Below are 18,238 nucleotides of genomic sequence, written 5' to 3'. Positions count from 1 at the left end.
CTGGTGTTATTTTAAGCCTACTAGAAGCTAACTATGATGTTTAAAATCATTTAATTAGCAGATGTGCAGCTCCTGTGCATTCGATGGCTGCATTGAAGAAGCCATCCTTTCTGTTCTTTCATGTGAGTTTTGAGGTACTAACAGATGAAATTTTATTTTTCAGTCTAGACAACAGACAATAAAAAGGACTTGACTACACCAGAGGTGGGTGCTGTGACTGTGAAGTGGTGATGAAGTGGGGCACACTGTGTGAACTGGTAGAAATGCTGGATGAAGCAGCATTAGTGTGACGATATGAACCTGAAAAAATGAAACATCCATCTTGAATTATAATAGTGTTAATAGTGATGATGGGGAATAAAATGATTCTCTCTAACAAGCATTTTAATAAAGTTGTATTTTGTGTCATGTTTCATAAATGGTTAAATCAATGTGAAAACGTGGCACTAATACAGCCCCTGTAGAGAAACGGGTGTGTGGTTATAATGTAAAGAGAAGTGAAGCCATTTCCTGTGTAACCATGTCAGGTACAGCAGTCGTGTGGGTTTTTATGAGCTGCTGTTTGTATCAACTACAAGGTAAACTCTTTATTTTTCTATTAAAAAAAATATATAAAATATCAATAAATAGAGTAATGAAAGTATCAATAAATAGATCAATAAAATATGTACAAAAATATCAATAAAAATATCAATGAATATTTACAGTGTAAAATGAGCAATAAAGAGTATAAAAGGTAACCCGTTTGGTCCTTCTCATTTAAATAGAGTTTAAATGGATTTAAATACTGGTTTGCTCTAGTTTTTTCTGTTTCTCTTAGACCGGTCTTTTATATTCTGTATAGCTAATTTAGAAACAATTGCTTTAACTAATTTTCACCTTTTTATCTTTGTTTGTTCTGTTTTTCTTGGAGTTAACTCTTTTCTTTAGGGAACAGTATTTAGGTTAGTTTTAGTGTGATCTTTTCACAAAAGGTAAGTATTCAGGTACCCTCTAACACATAGAAAAAATAAATTACCTTTAACAGTTCCAGTGAGTCTGATCTGTCTCTGAGCTGTCCTCAACTCTCCCGGGGGTAGGAGAAAAAAAACACAAATACATAAAATCAAAAGCATCAAAATCACTGTTTTGATGTTGGAGGGTTGCCTAAATATGTTAAATAAATGTACAAGATGTTGGATAAACTTAATTTGAAGGAGGTCTTTAGATTTTGCGTGTATCCGTTGGTCAGCGCCTGTTTCTATACGGATAGAAACAGGCGCTGACCAACGGATACACGGTTCTTAAGAGGGAGCTTTAGAGTATGTTAACAGGGTTATTGATTAAATAGTCATTGCTATGTTTTCATTGTTATTTATTAACTGTATATATATATATATTTGTACTTGTGATATACATATATTATTTATGCTATTTAATTGATTTTAATTATTTATTACCCTATTTGGACCATGGGTTACATTAGCTTTTATAATACATGACACATGCCCACAATGTACATTAGCATCGGTTTGTTTTTGTTTATATATAACTATAATGAAATGAAGTGCTTTAGGTACATTTTGTGCATCGATGTGGGATGAGCTGCTGCTGATGTCACAGACAGATGTTAATGAGGAATCTGATCACAAATGTCTGTGAAAGAAAAGAAAAAGGATGTGAGAGCAGCTCGAATATGTACAGATAAACATTTGCTGCCAGATTGTAACAGCTTACCCTCAGTGACTCACAGGAAGGAAAGAGTTGAAAGCTGCTAAAACAGACGTGAGATTGATGAGAAGTAGTACACTGTGTTTGAACACAGGACGGATAAACTTACACACATTTGACTTCTAAATAATTTCCTCTCTGTGTAATGAGAATTCAGCTGTTCAGAAACCATGATGAGATCAAAATAGTGATGATGTGATGCTTAAATATAAAGTACAAGAACACAGTGACATTCATCATTGACCTAACCTGTATACTGTGTCTCTTATGTGTGTGTGTGTGTGTGTGTTGTTGTACAGGGTCCAGTGCTGTGACTCCTGTGTTTGTGCAGACAGGACAGGATGTGTTTCTGGATGTTAATGAAGCTGATGTTCCAGAGGGGTTTGTGGTTTTTTTCTGGACATTCAATGGAAAAAACAATTTAGTATCATTTTCACCAAATTCAAAACCAAACATCCTCGGAGATTACACTGGAAGGATTGAGCTGTCTGAGAAAAAATACTCTGTGACACTGAAGAACCTACAAAACACAGACAGTGGAGTTTATACAGCACGAGTAACAACATATGTAGATAAAACTCTGGCTGAATACAAGGTGACAGTTCAAGGTGAGTTTCTCAGCATCTCAGACACTGACTGAAAACATCTGCTGCCATGTTTCTGAATCTCTCCTGTCCTCCATCAGATCCAGTGTCTCCAGTTGGTCTGACAGTGGACTCTGTGTCCAACAGCTCAGACTCCTGTAACCTCACTGTGACCTGCAGCTCAGTGGACTCTCACATCAGCAGCACTTTCACATGTGACGATACAACCTGCTCTCAGGAGGGAGGAGAGAGGTCAGAGGTCACAAAGTCTGGGGCTTCTCTTCAGGTCTACCACCTGTCAAATGCATCCATCATCTGTAACCATAGCAACCAGGTCAGCTGGACCAGAAACTTGACAGCTGTTTGCTGTGTGTGTCCCTGACATGTTGGTGAAACTGACAAACATAAAATAAACAGACTTATGTTCAGAGGTTGAATGTAGCTCAATGAGGAGAAACTCAAGATGAGTGAACAGAGACTTGCTCATTAAATTTGTACACAGGCAGAAATGTGCTTTGGCATTTAGACCCTGATGTGGGAGTAGAGGAGGGGAGGCCGACAGAAGGGATTTACCCTTAGGTCTAGACCTGGTGGTGATGAAGAGGGGACAGAGAACAGGAGAGATGAGTGCTTGGTCTGGCACAAGTGTTGAGACTGGTGGTGCCCAGGGTGGAGGGGGGTTGAAGAAGGATCTGTAAAGACAGCAGAGAGAGGAAGGTTTTACATTTGCAGCTAAGATGTGATTGGCTGCATGAGCAGTGAGGCGGTGTGACTCTTTATTGATCAGATGACTGGAGCGGGAGAAGGGGGGAGAGAGAGAAGGCCGGTGAGTGGGTTAGCTCGTCTCTACAGTAAAAGAGAATAGAGCAGGTCTTCCTGGTTGAACTTCCAGTAAGCTCCATTTAAACAGTTAAACTTTTTTTTTACATTACAAGTCTTTAACCAGGCATCATTTTCTCTTCTGGTTTTTGTTTCTCTTTACAGAATCTTCATCATCTACAGTACCTTGGATTATTGGTACAGTTTCTGGAACCCTCATACTTCTAGGTTGTGTCTGTGCAGTTGGTCTAGTTGTTCATCGTCGTAAGAGAGGAAAATGTAAGTCAAAGTTTGTATTACTCCTTTACCATCTGCAGAGTACATGTGAACACAAGTGAATCTGTCTTAATGATTCATCTGCAGATGAAGGAGAGAACAATGAGACCATGCATGCTGAGGTACGTGTCTGTGATTCAGAAATATGTTTTTGAACTAAATCTCTGTTTATTGACAGTAAATAGAGAATTCTGTTAGCAGACTCACAGCAGAGAGAGAAAAGGGTATTTGTGTCTTTTATGAAGCATTAATAACGTGCTGTCAGAGTTAATCCAGTGTAAAGGCACTATTGGAAACAGAGGGTTAATTAAAGTGGTCTAGACACAGTGTTTTTGTTTAATGTATTTTTGCAGGTGGAACCTCACCAACCTCGGGATCAGTGTCCACTCAATAAATCGTCATGTTCCAGTCAAACAGATGCCATCTACAGCTTGGCAGGGCCTCCCTCTGCACCCACTCAGTCCACTGAGACCAGCGACAGGACCCAGCCCGAGAGCCTTTATGCACAAGTGGAAAAAGTCAACAGATAAATGAAGTCGGCAGGTCGACAGAGAACACTTCACTGCCGGACTGCTTCTGGGTGGAGATGAAGAGTGAAGGTGCTGTTATGATGTACATATTATGACGTCCCAGAATCATGATGCTGTTGAACTGGCTCCTTAATTAACTAGTCAGCTTCAACATGCTCACATAAACACACAGTTTGCCTAATATTAATGTACTAGCAGAGCATTGTCTGCACATACACACATCAGTGGGGCTAAAACAGTGACTGAAAAAAGGCATTGAAAGTTTTGTAATAATAAATAAGTAATATTGACATTGATAAGGTATTGCCTTATGCTCTTATTTTCTTGTGATTTGTTTTTGCATCATGATGTTTTTTGTTTAAACTCTTCAGTGTTTCTCTGTCTCAGTTTTAGCCTCATACATCAGCAGCTGTGCTGTAGATTAGTGCTATGATGGGTAAACACACAGAGTACAGCACGTGTAAATGTTCTTACAGTGTTTACTTCTTGATGCACGCTGTTGTTTTGTACATAGTTCTTATAATGTTATGTAAAAATTGGAATGTGTGCAGGTTTATATAGCTTCATTATAAATATATTAACCACTCTGCCGCGTGGCTTCCTTATTCTGCTGCACTGAGGAAGCTGCTCAGTGGTGAAATGTCTGCAGACAACTTCAGAGAGACCTAAGACCCGACTGGTTTTGTAATATGTTTCTTCACAGTGTCATTATTAAATGTTATTTTTCTATCATGTTTTTGGTGCGTTCACTGACTCTCCATGATAACATGACATCACAAAGTCCTGATAAAATCACAATACAAATAGTGACACATCATTTTTAATGAAATATGAACATTAATTCCTTAAAAACAAAGATGTGTAGATTTAATATGCGCACATTATTTTTTTTAATTTCCCAAAAACACAGATATACCATGAAGCACATTGACTAAAGCATCACTATCATATGTTTACAATTGTTTTTTGAGCATAATATAAAAGCAGGAACCAAATTATGAAGCAAAAACTGATCATACTGATCAAAACTGACACGCTGAGTTTCATCATTTCTAACTTCCTGATTCTCTCACTGCTCATTCTTCTTTGCTTTGTTTTTCTTCTTGATCTTCTCCATGAGGTGGACCGTGATGACGGCAGACACCATGATGACCAGACCCACAGAGAACACCACAGTCTTCACCACACAGACGGAGGTGTAACTCTCTGCACCTGCAACTAAACAGCAACACAGGTTTTACTTCATCTTCATCTCAAATATTCATCTATTATCTTTTTAGTCTTACCACATCTTAGAGGGCAGAAAACATGAATGTTCTTTGTCATGTCCTGGGTCCAGCTGACCTGGTTGCTATGGTTACAGATGATGGATGCATTTGACAGCTGGTAGACCTGAAGAGAAGCCCCAGACTTTGTGACCTCTGACCTCTCTCCTCCCTCCTGAGAGCAGGTTGTATCGTCACATGTGAAAGTGCTGCTGATGTGAGAGTCCACTGAGCTGCAGGTCACAGTGAGGTTACAGGAGTCTGAGCTGTTGGACACAGAGTCCACTGTCAGACCAACTGGAGACACTGGATCTGATGGAGGACAGGAGAGATTCAGAAACATGGCAGCAGATGTTTTCAGTCAGTGTCTGAGATGCTGAGAAACTCACCTTGAACTGTCACCTTGTATTCAGCCAGAGTTTTATCTACAGTTGTTGTTACTCGTGCTGTATAAACTCCACTGTCTGTGTTTTGTAGGTTCTTCAGTGTCACAGAGTATTTTTTCTCAGACAGCTCAATCCTTCCAGTGTAATTTCCGAGGATGATTGGTTTTGAAATTTGTGAAATTGCTACTAAACTGTTTTTTCCATTGAAACGCCATAAAAAAAGCACAAACTCCTCTGGAACATCAGCTTCATTAACATCCAGAAACACATCCTGTCCTGTCTGCACAAACACAGGAGTCACAGCACTGGACCCTGTACAACAACACACACACACACACACACACACACACACACACACACACACACACACACACACACACACACACACACACACACACACACACACACACACACACACACACACATATTTATAGTTTAGGTCCATGATGAATGTTCATCATATCACAGTATATTAACAGGTAGAGTCTTGATTCATAACAGTATGTACATTGTGATGTTTAAATTCACTTGTAGTTATTTCTGTTCTTTTCTGAGAATCAGGAAGTCGAGCTGTGCTCAGATAAGTTACTGTACAACACTCCCCTGAAATGGTTTAAGTCTGAAAATACTTATTTACTGCATGAGATCAGGTTTTTATCATGGATTTACATACAGTACATGATTTTTCTGTCATTAAGTGAATGTTGTTTTCTCACCTGGCGCCTCAGTGCAGATCAGCAGTGCCACCATCACAAACACAAACATCGTAGAGCTTCAGGCTTTCTTCTGAAATGTTGAATGTTGTGCACTAATGACAGCTCAACAGTGTGACTGCCTCAGTGTTTCCTGTCAAAACCAAAAGAGTTTCAGAAGCTCACAATAACTCATGAACACATTTAACTTCAGTTAACCAGACAACAACCCAGAGTACTAACAGTTCAATGAAACCTATATCCTGAGTGTCATCTGTAAATCCAGACTCACTGTGAAGTCATAGTGCCCGCCTGTCTCTGGACATCTGCATGTAATCAGCATTTGCTGGAAGAGCCAATCGCCACAAGAGGGCGTCCTTGTGCACCCTGCGAGCACACACAGAGCTTTTCAGGCCCACTGTAGGGGCCAGGATCACTTTTTGGCAGGTGACAAACACAAATGTTTGAGGCCGTTTAAGGTGTTTTAATAGGTACGTGAAGGGAGTGAAGGGTGTACTGGCCCTTTACAGTGTTTCTGTTGTGGATCGTCATGTTTATTCTGTTCCCTCATTTGTTGTTATGATTTTTTAGTCTTCCTCCTCCTCTGATCCCTCCTTCCTCCCTCTTTTCCTCAGTGTTGCTGTGCCCTCCTTGTCTTATTCTGTAGTCCTGTCTTCTCTGTATGTCTCCCTGCCAGTTTTTACCTCCTCACAGTTCCCTCCTCCTGATTACCAGCTCCTCCCTAACTGTGTTCACCTGTGTCGTCTCTCCTCTATTTAAGCCCTGTGCTTCCCCTTTGTCTTTGTCAGTTCTTCCCATGTGAACCCCTGCTTGTCTCTCCTTGTGATTACCTGCCTTCCACCGTCTCGTCGTCCTCCTTTTTCCTCCATGTTTTCCTGTCCTCCTCAGGTTTGGTTTGTGTTTTGATCTTTTCTTTAGTTTTTTTGGTACTTTGTTTTTTTGCATTTTACTGGCACTGTTTTTCAGTAGCCCCCCTTTTGTTTTTCTGCTCCTCTGGTCATTGTGTTGTAGTTTAGCTTTGAATAAAGCTCCCTTTTGTTGAACTTTGCGTCTGGGTCCTGTTAAAATCTACACCTCACATAACAGTTTCAGTAGTATATGTATGTGCAGGTTAAAGCTGAGGTAAAGAAGGTTATAGCAGCGAATTACATAAATAAGAATTACAGGTATGTGAGGTGGGGGGGGGGCAGGGGGAAGGTTGACTGTACTATGGTTGTGTGTTGACTGGAGAGGAGTCAGGGAGGAGAGAGAGCGTGTGTGTGGGGGGCCACTCTGCTGCGTGGCTTCCTTATTCTGCTGCACTGAGGAAGCTGCTCAGTGGTGAAATGTCTGCAGACACCTTCAGAGAGAACTAAGACCCGACTGGTTTTGTAATATGTTTCTTCACAGTGTCATTATTAAATGTTATTTTTCTATCTATCATGTTTTTGGTGCGTTCACTGACTCTCCATGATAACATGACATCACAAAGTCCTGATAAAATCACAATACAAATAGTGACACATCATTTTTAATGAAATATGAACATTAATTCCTTAAAAACAAAGATGTGTAGATTTAATATGCGTACATTATTTTGTTTAATTTCCCAAAAACACAGATATACCATGAAGCACATTGACTAAAGCATCACTATCATATGTTTACAATTGTTTTTTGAGCATAATATAAAAGCAGGAACCAAATTATGAAGCAAAAACTGATCATACTGATCAAAACTGACACGCTGAGTTTCATCATTTCTAACTTCCTGATTCTCTCACTGCTCATTCTTCTTTGCTTTGTTTTTCTTCTTGATCTTCTCCATGAGGTGGACCGTGATGACGGCAGACACCATGATGACCAGACCCACAGAGAACACCACAGTCTTCACCACACAGACGGAGGTGTGACTCTCTGCACCTGCAACTAAACAGCAACACAGGTTTTACTTCATCTTCATCTCAAATATTCATCTATTATCTTTTTAGTCTTACCACATCTTAGAGGGCAGAAAACATGAATGTTCTTTGTCATGTCCTGGGTCCAGCTGACCTGGTTGCTATGGTTACAGATGATGGATGCATTTGACAGCTGGTAGACCTGAAGAGAAGCCCCAGACTTTGTGACCTCTGACCTCTCTCCTCCCTCCTGAGAGCAGGTTGTATCGTCACATGTGAAAGTGCTGCTGATGTGAGAGTCCACTGAGCTGCAGGTCACAGTGAGGTTACAGGAGTCTGAGCTGGGGGACACAGAGTCCACTGTCAGACCAACTGGAGACACTGGATCTGATGGAGGACAGGAGAGATTCAGAAACATGGCAGCAGATGTTTTCAGTCAGTGTCTGAGATGCTGAGAAACTCACCTTGAACTGTCACCTTGTATTCAGCCAGAGTTGTAGTTTGACTTCCATGTACTTCTGCTGTATAAACTCCACTGTCTGTGTTTTGTAGGTTCTTCAGTGTCACAGAGTATTTTTTCTCAGACAGCTCAATCCTTCCAGTGTAATCTCTGAGGATGATTGGTTTTGAATTTTGTGAAATTGCTACTAAACTGTTTTTTCCATTGAAACGCCATAAAAAAAACACAAACTCCTCTGGAACATCAGCTTCATTAACATCCAGAAACACATCCTGTCCTGTCTGCACAAACACAGGAGTCACAGCACTGGACCCTGTAGAACAACACACACACACACACACACACACACACACACACACACACACACACACACACACACACACACACACACACACACACACACACACACACACACACACACACACACACACACACACACACACATACAGTTTAGGTCCATGATGAATGTTCATCATATCACAGTATATTAACAGGTAGAGTCTTGATTCATAACAGTATGTACATTGTGATGTTTGAATTCACTTGTAGTTATTTCTGCTGCGTTCTTTTCTGAGAATCAGGAAGTCGAGCTGTGCTCAGATAAGTTACTGTACAACACTCCCCTGAAATGGTTTAAGTCTGAAAATACTTATTTACTGCATGAGATCAGGTTTTTATCATGGATTTACATACAGTACATGATTTTTCTGTCATTAAGTGAATGTTGTTTTCTCACCTGGCGCCTCAGTGCAGATCAGCAGTGCCACCATCACAAACACAAACATCGTAGAGCTTCAGGCTTTCTTCTGAAATGTTGAATGTTGTGCACTAATGACAGCTCAACAGTGTGACTGCCTCAGAAACCAGTGTTTCCTGTCAAAACCAAAAGAGTTTCAGAAGGTCACAATAACTTATGAACACATTTAACTTCAGTTAACCAGACAACAACCCAGAGTACTAACAGTTCAATGAAACCTATATCCTGAGTGTCATCTGTAAATACAGACTCACTGTGAAGCCATAGTGCCCGCCTGTCACTGGACATCTGCATGTAATCAGCATTTGCTGGAAGAGCCAATCGCCACAAGAGGGCGTCCTTGTGCACCCTGCGAGCACACACAGAGCTTTTCAGGCCCACTGTAGGGGCCAGGATCACTTTTTGGCAGGTGACAAACACAAATGTTTGAGGCCGTTTAAGGTGTTTTAATAGGTGAATCATATTTTTATATATGATAATTAAGGCATCATATTTTGCCATGGTAACAATCAGCATTTTAAAGGGTGTACTGGCCCTTTACAGTGTTTCTGGTGGTAAAATGAAGGGCATTATATTACAGTATGTATGTAAAGAAAGACCAACAACATTTGATCCATATCCACATGAGCAAATCCTATCATCAGATCTTTACAGAGTCTCCACCGTCTTCATTAGCTCACATTATTGGGGGAGTTTCTGGAGGCTGCATGTTGTCAGGTGGTGTCTGTGCTGCAGGAAAAAGTTCCTGTTATTCCTCCACCATATGCAGGCTCTTTGTCAGTGTGTAACAGGTTTGTGGATAATACAGATGTTAGACTGTTGCATGAAATGAACGGATTGTTATTACCGATGCTCTGAGAATGACATGTGTGTCATGGTTTCTGCCAGGTCTTTTATTTTGTAGTTCATTTTCTGTTTGCATTAGTTCTGGTTTTTCTGTCACTTCCTGTTTTATTTTGTATTTCACTAGTTCCCTTGTGTTTCAGGTCTTTTGACTTCCCCTTCCTCATGTGTGCTCCCTTCCCCCTCCTGTGATTACCTGCTCCGCCCTAATGTGTCTCACCTGTGTCCTCTTCCCGCCCTCCTGTGTATAAAGCCTGTGTGTTTCCTTCCCCTTGTTGTCAGTTCGTCTTGTGAGTAATCTGAGTGTACCAGCCTTCCCAGCAGCTGGTAGGCCCTTGTCATTTCCCTGTGTGTTTTCGAGTGGTTTCTGGATTCTCTTGTGCTTTGACCTCGACTGGATTTTTGACTACTGTCCTTGCCTTTTTGGATGCTACGCTGACTGATTACCCGTGTACCGAACCTTGGCCTGAATTAAACACTGAGTTTTGTCTTTTACCTCTGGCTCCTCTGCGTTTGTGTCCACCATTAACACCGCCTGACAATTACCGATGCTCCGATGAGAATGACCGATGAGAATGACCGATGAGAATGACATGTGGAAGAAACGGACCGCGTTAAAACTGATATTTGAAGAAGAAGAAGATGCAGAAATGCTGAGGAATTCTTCACTGTGTTTAGTCAAGACTGTTTTAGAAGATTGGTTAACCTCCCCCGGAGCTACGAGGCCAAGGAGGTCCGTAAGTTAGATGAAAATTCATAATACGTTTGTCACTGTTTGTAAGCTACTTAGCATTTGAAGGACAGTAATTTACTCACTCGAATGTGAGACAGGAGTCTATTTTTATTCAAATCTAGCTACCATGAAACAATTCTCAAGATTAAAATGTAGCTTAGATTAGATTAAACTTTACTGCCATGTGTACATGTACATGTACAGTGCAATGTAATTGTATTGTGTGTTGTTGTACAGGGTCCAGTGCTGTGACTCCTGTGTTTGTGCAGACAGGACAGGATGTGTTTCTGGATGTTCTGCAGCTCAGTGGACTCAAAATGTGATCATGAATCACCCAATCATTTCAGAATAGAAAGGTAGTGTGGAACCACCTCTAACTCAGGGGTTTGAGGTGCAGCCAAAGGCCTAAAGACACTGCAGAGCAGGGCCGGGTCTAGACAGGCATGTATGAGGGGGCAGTCCGAAATGTGAAGGGGGCATCATGTGTACACTTCATGTTGAAGCACTTTTTTCCTCTGGTCTTATAATGACAATATGTTCCTTGCTGAATTGTGTTGTTAGCTGTGTCCAAAGCCAGCCTGGAGAAGTGGATTGCACTTTGTCAGGCCTTTATCTTCAGACCTGTCCAACTTGTGAGTCCCACCTGAAGACTAAGCTTCTGCTGGTATAGCACTGAGGCACGCAATCCCCCTGACCACTATAAGGTGGATCCCTCAGGGGAAAACTGAAACATAAACATTGAATAAATAAAATATCCTTAATCCAGCTTTTATTAATCAACAACATAACATTTATCTGGATGGTCTCATTCTCAAAAACATGTAATCTAAAGTAAGTTTAAGTTTACAAACCTAAAAGGTCTTATGAATAAAAGTAACACTTAAAAAAATTAAACCCTAGCAGATAGGCTATAGATCATGTAATGTTTTCTCTTTTTTATTATTTGTTTGTTTTAGTTGTATTTTTTAAAGCACTCTACTCCTGTCCACTTTACAACCACAGTCTCCTGTTTCCCTTTGCAAAAACTTTCGTATAAAATGGATGCATTGCAGTGTCTGTGTCCTGCTAGAGCTGGAGTGGAAATTAAGTCAGCTGGCTTTGTAGAAACTGCAGTGTGATCTGAAACAGAACAGAACTACAGTCTGAGGCTTTACATAGGGCTCTGTCAGACAGCGGTCATTTGTCTTCAGTCTGTCACATTCAGCGGACATGGACACGTCTCTGTGCTTGTTGCAGAGTTGGGAGCATGCTCCACGAGAACAAAGAACTTTCTCCTCGCTCCCGAGGTGGAAGGAACAAGAACAAAGTTCATTTCGGCGCGGAGTATTCACACTCCCGGAGATGCGTGTGTGCAGCTTCTTCAATGTCTTTCCTCTCCGTAACCACTGAAACCTGTCACTACACCGTTACGTGTTGACTCATTTGCATACGGACGCTGATTGGATGTTTACTCAGGGTGTGTGTGTGTGTGTGTGTGTGTGTGCGCTGCAGCCTGTGAATACACACACAGTGGACGGACACTTCTTGTCGGATTTTTCCGCTACCGATGATCATTTTGTCAACGCGTAATATATTAAATTTGTGAGTATATTAACATGTGCTTTCTCAACGTCTAAAAATTTGATTTCTAGAACCGGCCTCGCAGAGACAGAAAGCCTTGGTCGACACAGCACGCGGGGATTAAGATTAAGAAACCTTTATTAGTCCCACAATGGGGAAATTGCATTTTTGCAACGACATACAGACAGCAAGGGATAAGTTAAGAAAAAGATATATATACATTATAAAATAGACTACCAATAAAAAGATATATACATTATAAAATAGACAGTTTACATATTAACAGTTATTGCACAGGTGAGTGGAGGTAGAAGTGGTTTATAAGAAAACTGTACATAGTGCATCAAAAACTAAATAAATAATTTACTGTACACTGTGGTGTGTGAGTATTCCACCTATCAGAAGTGTTTATTATACAGTCTGACGGCAGCAGGAAGGAAAGACCTTCTGTATCTCTCCTTCACACACCGAGGGTGGAGCAGTCTGCCACTGAAGCTGCTCTGCAGGGCTGACAGGGTGTCCTGCAGGGGGTGGGACTCATTGTCCAGCATGGAGGTCAGTTTAGCCAGGACCCTCCTGTCCCCCACCTCCTGCACTGAGTCCAGAGAGCAGCCCAGGACAGAGCTGGACTTCCTGATGACTCTGTCCAGCTTCTTCCTCTCCCTCTCAGTGATGCTGCTGTTCCAGCAGACCACACCGTACAGGATGACTGATGCCACCACAGAGTCATAGAAAGTCTTCAGGAGTGGCCCTTTCACTCCTAAAGACCGCAGTCTCCTCAGCAGGTAGAGCCTGCTCTGGCCCTTCCTGTACAGTGCGTCTGTGTTGTGAGTCCAGTCCAGTTTGTTGTTGATGTGATCATGTAGCTTTAACTAGCAGATTATCGTACGGGGGTTTAGAATGATAAGTAACTATGTCACAACTTTTTCTTTTTTCTCTGTAACACAATACATACATGTCAGAGGATGCATACACACATACACACAAATACGCCTGCACACAGGTTATTTATAAAGATCACATGAGTTTTAGCTGCAGAGGCAAAAACAAATTTTGCAAATTGTATCTACAGTTCACAAGTTCCTCTGTGCTGACATGTTCACACTTTCTGAACATAACACCCTGCGGCAGCAGCAGCACTAAGTCACATGCACTATAACACTTCACATGCACTATATATATATAATATATAAATATGTATGTACATGTTAGGATGGTTAGCTGACGATGAGCTGGTGTTATTTTAAGCCTACTAGAAGCTAACTATGATGTTTAAAATCATTTAATTAGCAGATGTGCAGCTCCTGTGCATTCGATGGCTGCATTGAAGAAGCCATCCTTTCTGTTCTTTCATGTGAGGTTTGAGGTACTAACAAATTAAATTTTATTTTTCAGTCTAGACAACAGACAACAAAAAGGACTTGACTACACCAGAGGTGGGTGCTGTGACTGTGAAGTGGTGATGAAGTGGGGCACACTGTGTGAACTGGTAGAAATGCTGGATGAAGCAGCATTAGTGTGACGATGAACCTGAAAAAATGAAACATCCATCTTGAATTATAATAGTGTTAATAGTGATGATGGGGAATAAAATGATTCTCTCTAACAAGCATTTTAATAAAGTTGTATTTTGTGTCATGTTTCATAAATGGTTAAATCAATGTGAAAACGTGGCACTAATACAGCCCCTGTAGAGAAACGGGTGTGTGGTTATAATGTAAAGAGAAGTGAAGCCATTTCCTGTGTAACCATGTCAGGTACAGCAGTCGTGTGGGTTTTTATGAGCTGCTGTTTGTATCAACTACAAGGTAAACTCTTTATTTTTCTATTAAAAAAAATATATAAAATATCAATAAATAGAGTAATGAAAGTATCAATAAATAGATCAATAAAATATGTACAAAAATATCAATAAAAATATCAATGAATATTTACAGTGTAAAATGAGCAATAAAGAGTATAAAAGGTAACCCGTTTGGTCCTTCTTATTTAAATAGAGTTTAAATGGATTTAAATACTGGTTTGCTCTAGTTTTTTCTGTTTCTCTTAGACCGGTCTTTATATTCTGTATAGCTAATTTAGAAACAATTGCTTTAACTAATTTTCACCTTTTTATCTTTGTTTGTTCTGTTTTTCTTGGAGTTAACTCTTTTCTTTAGGGAACAGTATTTAGGTTAGTTTTAGTGTGATCTTTTCACAAAAGGTAAGTATTCAGGTACCCTCTAACACATAGAAAAAATAAATTACCTTTAACAGTTCCAGTGAGTCTGATCTGTCTCTGAGCTGTCCTCAACTCTCCCGGGGGTAGGAGAAAAAAACCACAAATGCATAAAATCAAAAGCATCAAAATCACTGTTTTGATGTTGGAGGGTTGCCTAGATATGTTAAATAAATGTACAAGATGTTGGATAAACTTAATTTGAAGGAGGTCTTTAGATTTTGCGTGTATCCGTTGGTCAGCGCCTGTTTCTATCCGTGTCTTCAGGAGCTCGCACACAGCGCCTGGGACAGTAACATTAAATTTCAACTCACATGACAGTTGTGAGAAAATAAGAGGGAGCTTTAGAGTATGTTAACAGGGTTAATTATTAAATAGTCATTGCTATGTTTTCATTGTTATTTATTAACTGTATATATATATATATATTTGTACTTGTGATATACATATATTATTTATGCTATTTAATTGATTTTAATTATTTATTACCCTATTTGGACCATGGGTTACATTAGCTTCTATAATACATGACACATGCCCACAATGTACATTAGCATCGGTTTGTTTTTGTTTATATATAACTATAATGAAATGAAATGCTTTAGGTACATTTTGTGCATCGATGTGGGATGAGCTGCTGCTGATGTCACAGACAGATGTTAATGAGGAATCTGATCACAAATGTCTGTGAAAGAAAAGAAAAAGGATGTGAGAGCAGCTCGAATATGTACAGATAAATATTTGCTGCCAGATTGTAACAGCTTACCCTCAGTGACTCGCACAGGAAGGAAAGAGTTGAAAGCTGCTAAAACAGACGTGAGATTGATGAGAAGTAGTACACTGTGTTTGAACACAGGACGGATAAACTTACACACATTTGACTTCTAAATAATTTCCTCTCTGTGTAATGGTGTTTCAGCTGTTCAGAAACCACGATGAGATCAAAATAGTGATGATGTGATGCTTAAATATAAAGTACAAGAACACAGTGACATTCATCATTGACCTAACCTGTATACTGTGTCTCTTGTGTATGTGTGTGTGTGTGTGTGTTGTTGTACAGGGTCCAGTGCTGTGACTCCTGTGTTTGTGCAGACAGGACAGGATGTGTTTCTGGATGTTAATGAAGCTGATGTTCCAGAGGAGTTTGTGGTTTTTTTCTGGACATTCGATGGAAGAAACAATTTAGTATCAGTTTCACCAAATTCAAAACCAAACATCCTCAGAGATTACACTGGAAGGATTGAGCTGTCTGACAAAAAATACTCTGTGACACTGAAGAACCTACAAAACACAGACAGTGGAGTTTATACAGCAGAAGTACATGGAAGTCAAACTACAACTCTGGCTGAATACAAGGTGACAGTTCAAGGTGAGTTTCTCAGCATCTCAGACACTGACTGAAAACATCTGCTGCCATGTTCCTGAATCTCTCCTTTCCTCCATCAGATCCAGTGTCTCCAGTTGGTCTGACAGTGGACTCTGTGTCCCCCAGCTCAGACTCCTGTAACCTCACTGTGACCTGCAGCTCAGTGGACTCTCACATCAGCAGCACTTTCACATGTGACGATACAACCTGCTCTCAGGAGGGAGGAGAGAGGTCAGAGGTCACAAAGTCTGGGGCTTCTCTTCAGGTCTACCACCTGTCAAATGCATCCATCATCTGTAACCATAGCAACCAGGTCAGCTTGACCAAGGATATGACAAAGAACATTCGGGAGCTCTGCATCCAACAACCTGGTAAAACTAAACCATGAAACTACAGTGTTTTTTTTAGTGCAGCTTTTTCTTCAGTTTTAAAACAACACGTCTCTGTAACCATAGCAACCAGGTCAGCTGGACCAGAAACTTGACAGCTGTTTGCTGTGTGTGTCCCTGACATGTTGGTGAAACTGACAAACATAAAATAAACAGACTTATGTTCAGAGGTTGAATGTAGCTCAATGAGGAGAAACTCAAGATGAGTGAACAGAGACTTGCTCATTAAATTTGTACACAGGCAGAAATGTGCTTTGGCATTTAGACCCTGATGTGGGAGTAGAGGAGGGGAGGCCGACAGAAGGGATTTACCCTTAGGTCTAGACCTGGTGGTGGTGAAGAGGGGACAGAGAACAGGAGAGATGAGTGCTTGGTCTGGCACAAGTGTTGAGACCGGTGGTTCCCGGGGTGGAGGGGGGTTGAAGAAGGATCTGGAAAGACAGCAGAGAGGGGAAGGTTTTAAATTTGCAGCTAAGATGTGATTGGCTGCATGAACAGTGAGGCGGTGAGTGACTCTTTATTGATCAGATGACTGGAGCGGGAGAAGGGGGGAGAGAGAGAGGGCCGGTGAGTGGGTTAGCTCGTCTCTACAGTAAAAGAGAATAGAGCAGGTCTTCCTGGTTGAACTTTCAGTAAGCTCCATTTAAACAGTTAAACTTTTTTTTTACATTACAGGTCTTTAACCGAGCATCATTTTCTCTTCTGGTTTTTGTTTCTCTTTACAGAATCTTCATCATCTACAGTACCTTGGATTATTGGTACAGTTTCTGGAACCCTCATACTTCTAGGTTGTGTCTGTGCAGTCCGTCTAGTTGTTCATCGTCGTAAGAGAGGAAAATGTAAGTCAAAGTTTGTATTACTCCTTTACCATCTGCAGAGTACATGTGAACACAAGTGAATCTGTCTTAATGATTCATCTGCAGATGAAGGAGAGAACAATGAGACCATGCATGCTGAGGTACGTGTCTGTGATTCAGAAATATGTTTTTGAACTAAATCTCTGTTTATTGACAGTAAATAGAGAATTCTGTTAGCAGACTCACAGCAGAGAGAGAAAGGGTATTTTGTGTGTCTACATGCTGAAAGAACATAATTGTGTCTTTTATGAAGCATTAATAACGTGCTGTCAGAGTTAATCCAGTGTAAAGGCACCATTGGAAACAAAGGGTTAATTAAAGTGGTCTAGACACAGTGTTTTTGTTTAATGTATTTTTGCAGGTGGAAACTCACCAACCTCGGGATCAGTGTCTACTCAATAAATCGTCATGTTCCAGTCAACGAGATATCTACAGCTTGGCAGGGCCTCCCTCTGCACCCACTCAGTCCACTGAGACCAGCGACAGGACCCAGCCCGAGAGCCTTTATGCACACATGGAAAAAGTCAACAGATAAATGAAGTCGGCAGGTCGACAGAGAACACTTCACTGCCGGACTGCTTCTGGGTGGAGATGAAGAGTGAAGGTGCTGTGTTATGATGTACATATTATGATGTCCCAGAATCATGATGCTGGTGAACTGGCTCCTTAATTAACTAGTCAGCTTCAACATGCTCACATAAACACACAGTTTGCCTAATATTAATGTACTAGCAGAGCATTGTCTGCACATACACACATCAGTGGGGCTAAAACAGTGACACTGAAAAAAGGCATTGAAAGTTTTGTAATAATAAATAAGTAATATTGACATTGATAAGGTATTGCCTTATGCTCTTATATTCTTGTGATTTGTTTTTGCATCATGATG

The 18,238-nt window shown here is 40.6% G+C and overlaps 2 protein-coding genes across 3 annotated transcripts; one reads left to right on the top strand and one right to left on the bottom strand.

The window, feature by feature from the left end:
• The first annotated feature begins 527 nt into the window (after positions 1 to 527).
• On the top strand, positions 528 to 18,137 carry LOC114449280 (uncharacterized). 2 transcript variants are annotated; one of them, XM_028426792.1, is made up of 7 exons: positions 528 to 578; positions 2,010 to 2,318; positions 2,396 to 2,628; positions 16,417 to 16,474; positions 17,218 to 17,331; positions 17,416 to 17,450; positions 17,711 to 18,127. In XM_028426792.1, the coding sequence occupies exons 1-7, from the start codon at positions 551 to 553 to the stop codon at positions 17,882 to 17,884; spliced, it is 951 nt and encodes a 316-aa protein (XP_028282593.1). In that variant the 5' UTR covers positions 528 to 550; the 3' UTR covers positions 17,885 to 18,127. The 2 variants fall into 2 exon arrangements, with proteins under 2 accessions (XP_028282593.1, XP_028282594.1); XM_028426793.1 differs by lacking the exons at positions 528 to 578; positions 2,010 to 2,318; positions 2,396 to 2,628 and adding exons at positions 14,275 to 14,324; positions 15,798 to 16,106 and having other exon boundaries at positions 16,184 to 16,474; positions 17,711 to 18,137.
• Positions 4,724 to 6,512, bottom strand: LOC114449282 (uncharacterized). Its single transcript, XM_028426796.1, has 4 exons — positions 6,287 to 6,512; positions 5,574 to 5,882; positions 5,206 to 5,496; positions 4,724 to 5,137 (listed from the first exon to the last, which is right to left on the bottom strand). Exons 1-4 carry the CDS (start codon positions 6,333 to 6,335, stop codon positions 4,989 to 4,991), a joined length of 798 nt encoding a protein of 265 aa, XP_028282597.1. The 5' UTR covers positions 6,336 to 6,512; the 3' UTR covers positions 4,724 to 4,988.
• Positions 18,138 to 18,238: the final 101 nt, after the last annotated feature.

The sequence above is a fragment of the Parambassis ranga genome, chromosome 17, assembly GCF_900634625.1.
Source record: "Parambassis ranga chromosome 17, fParRan2.1, whole genome shotgun sequence".
Lineage (NCBI taxonomy): Eukaryota > Metazoa > Chordata > Actinopteri > Ambassidae > Parambassis > Parambassis ranga.
The sequence above is the reverse complement of the archived record's forward strand: the minus strand, read 5'-3'. Positions and strand labels throughout refer to the sequence as shown.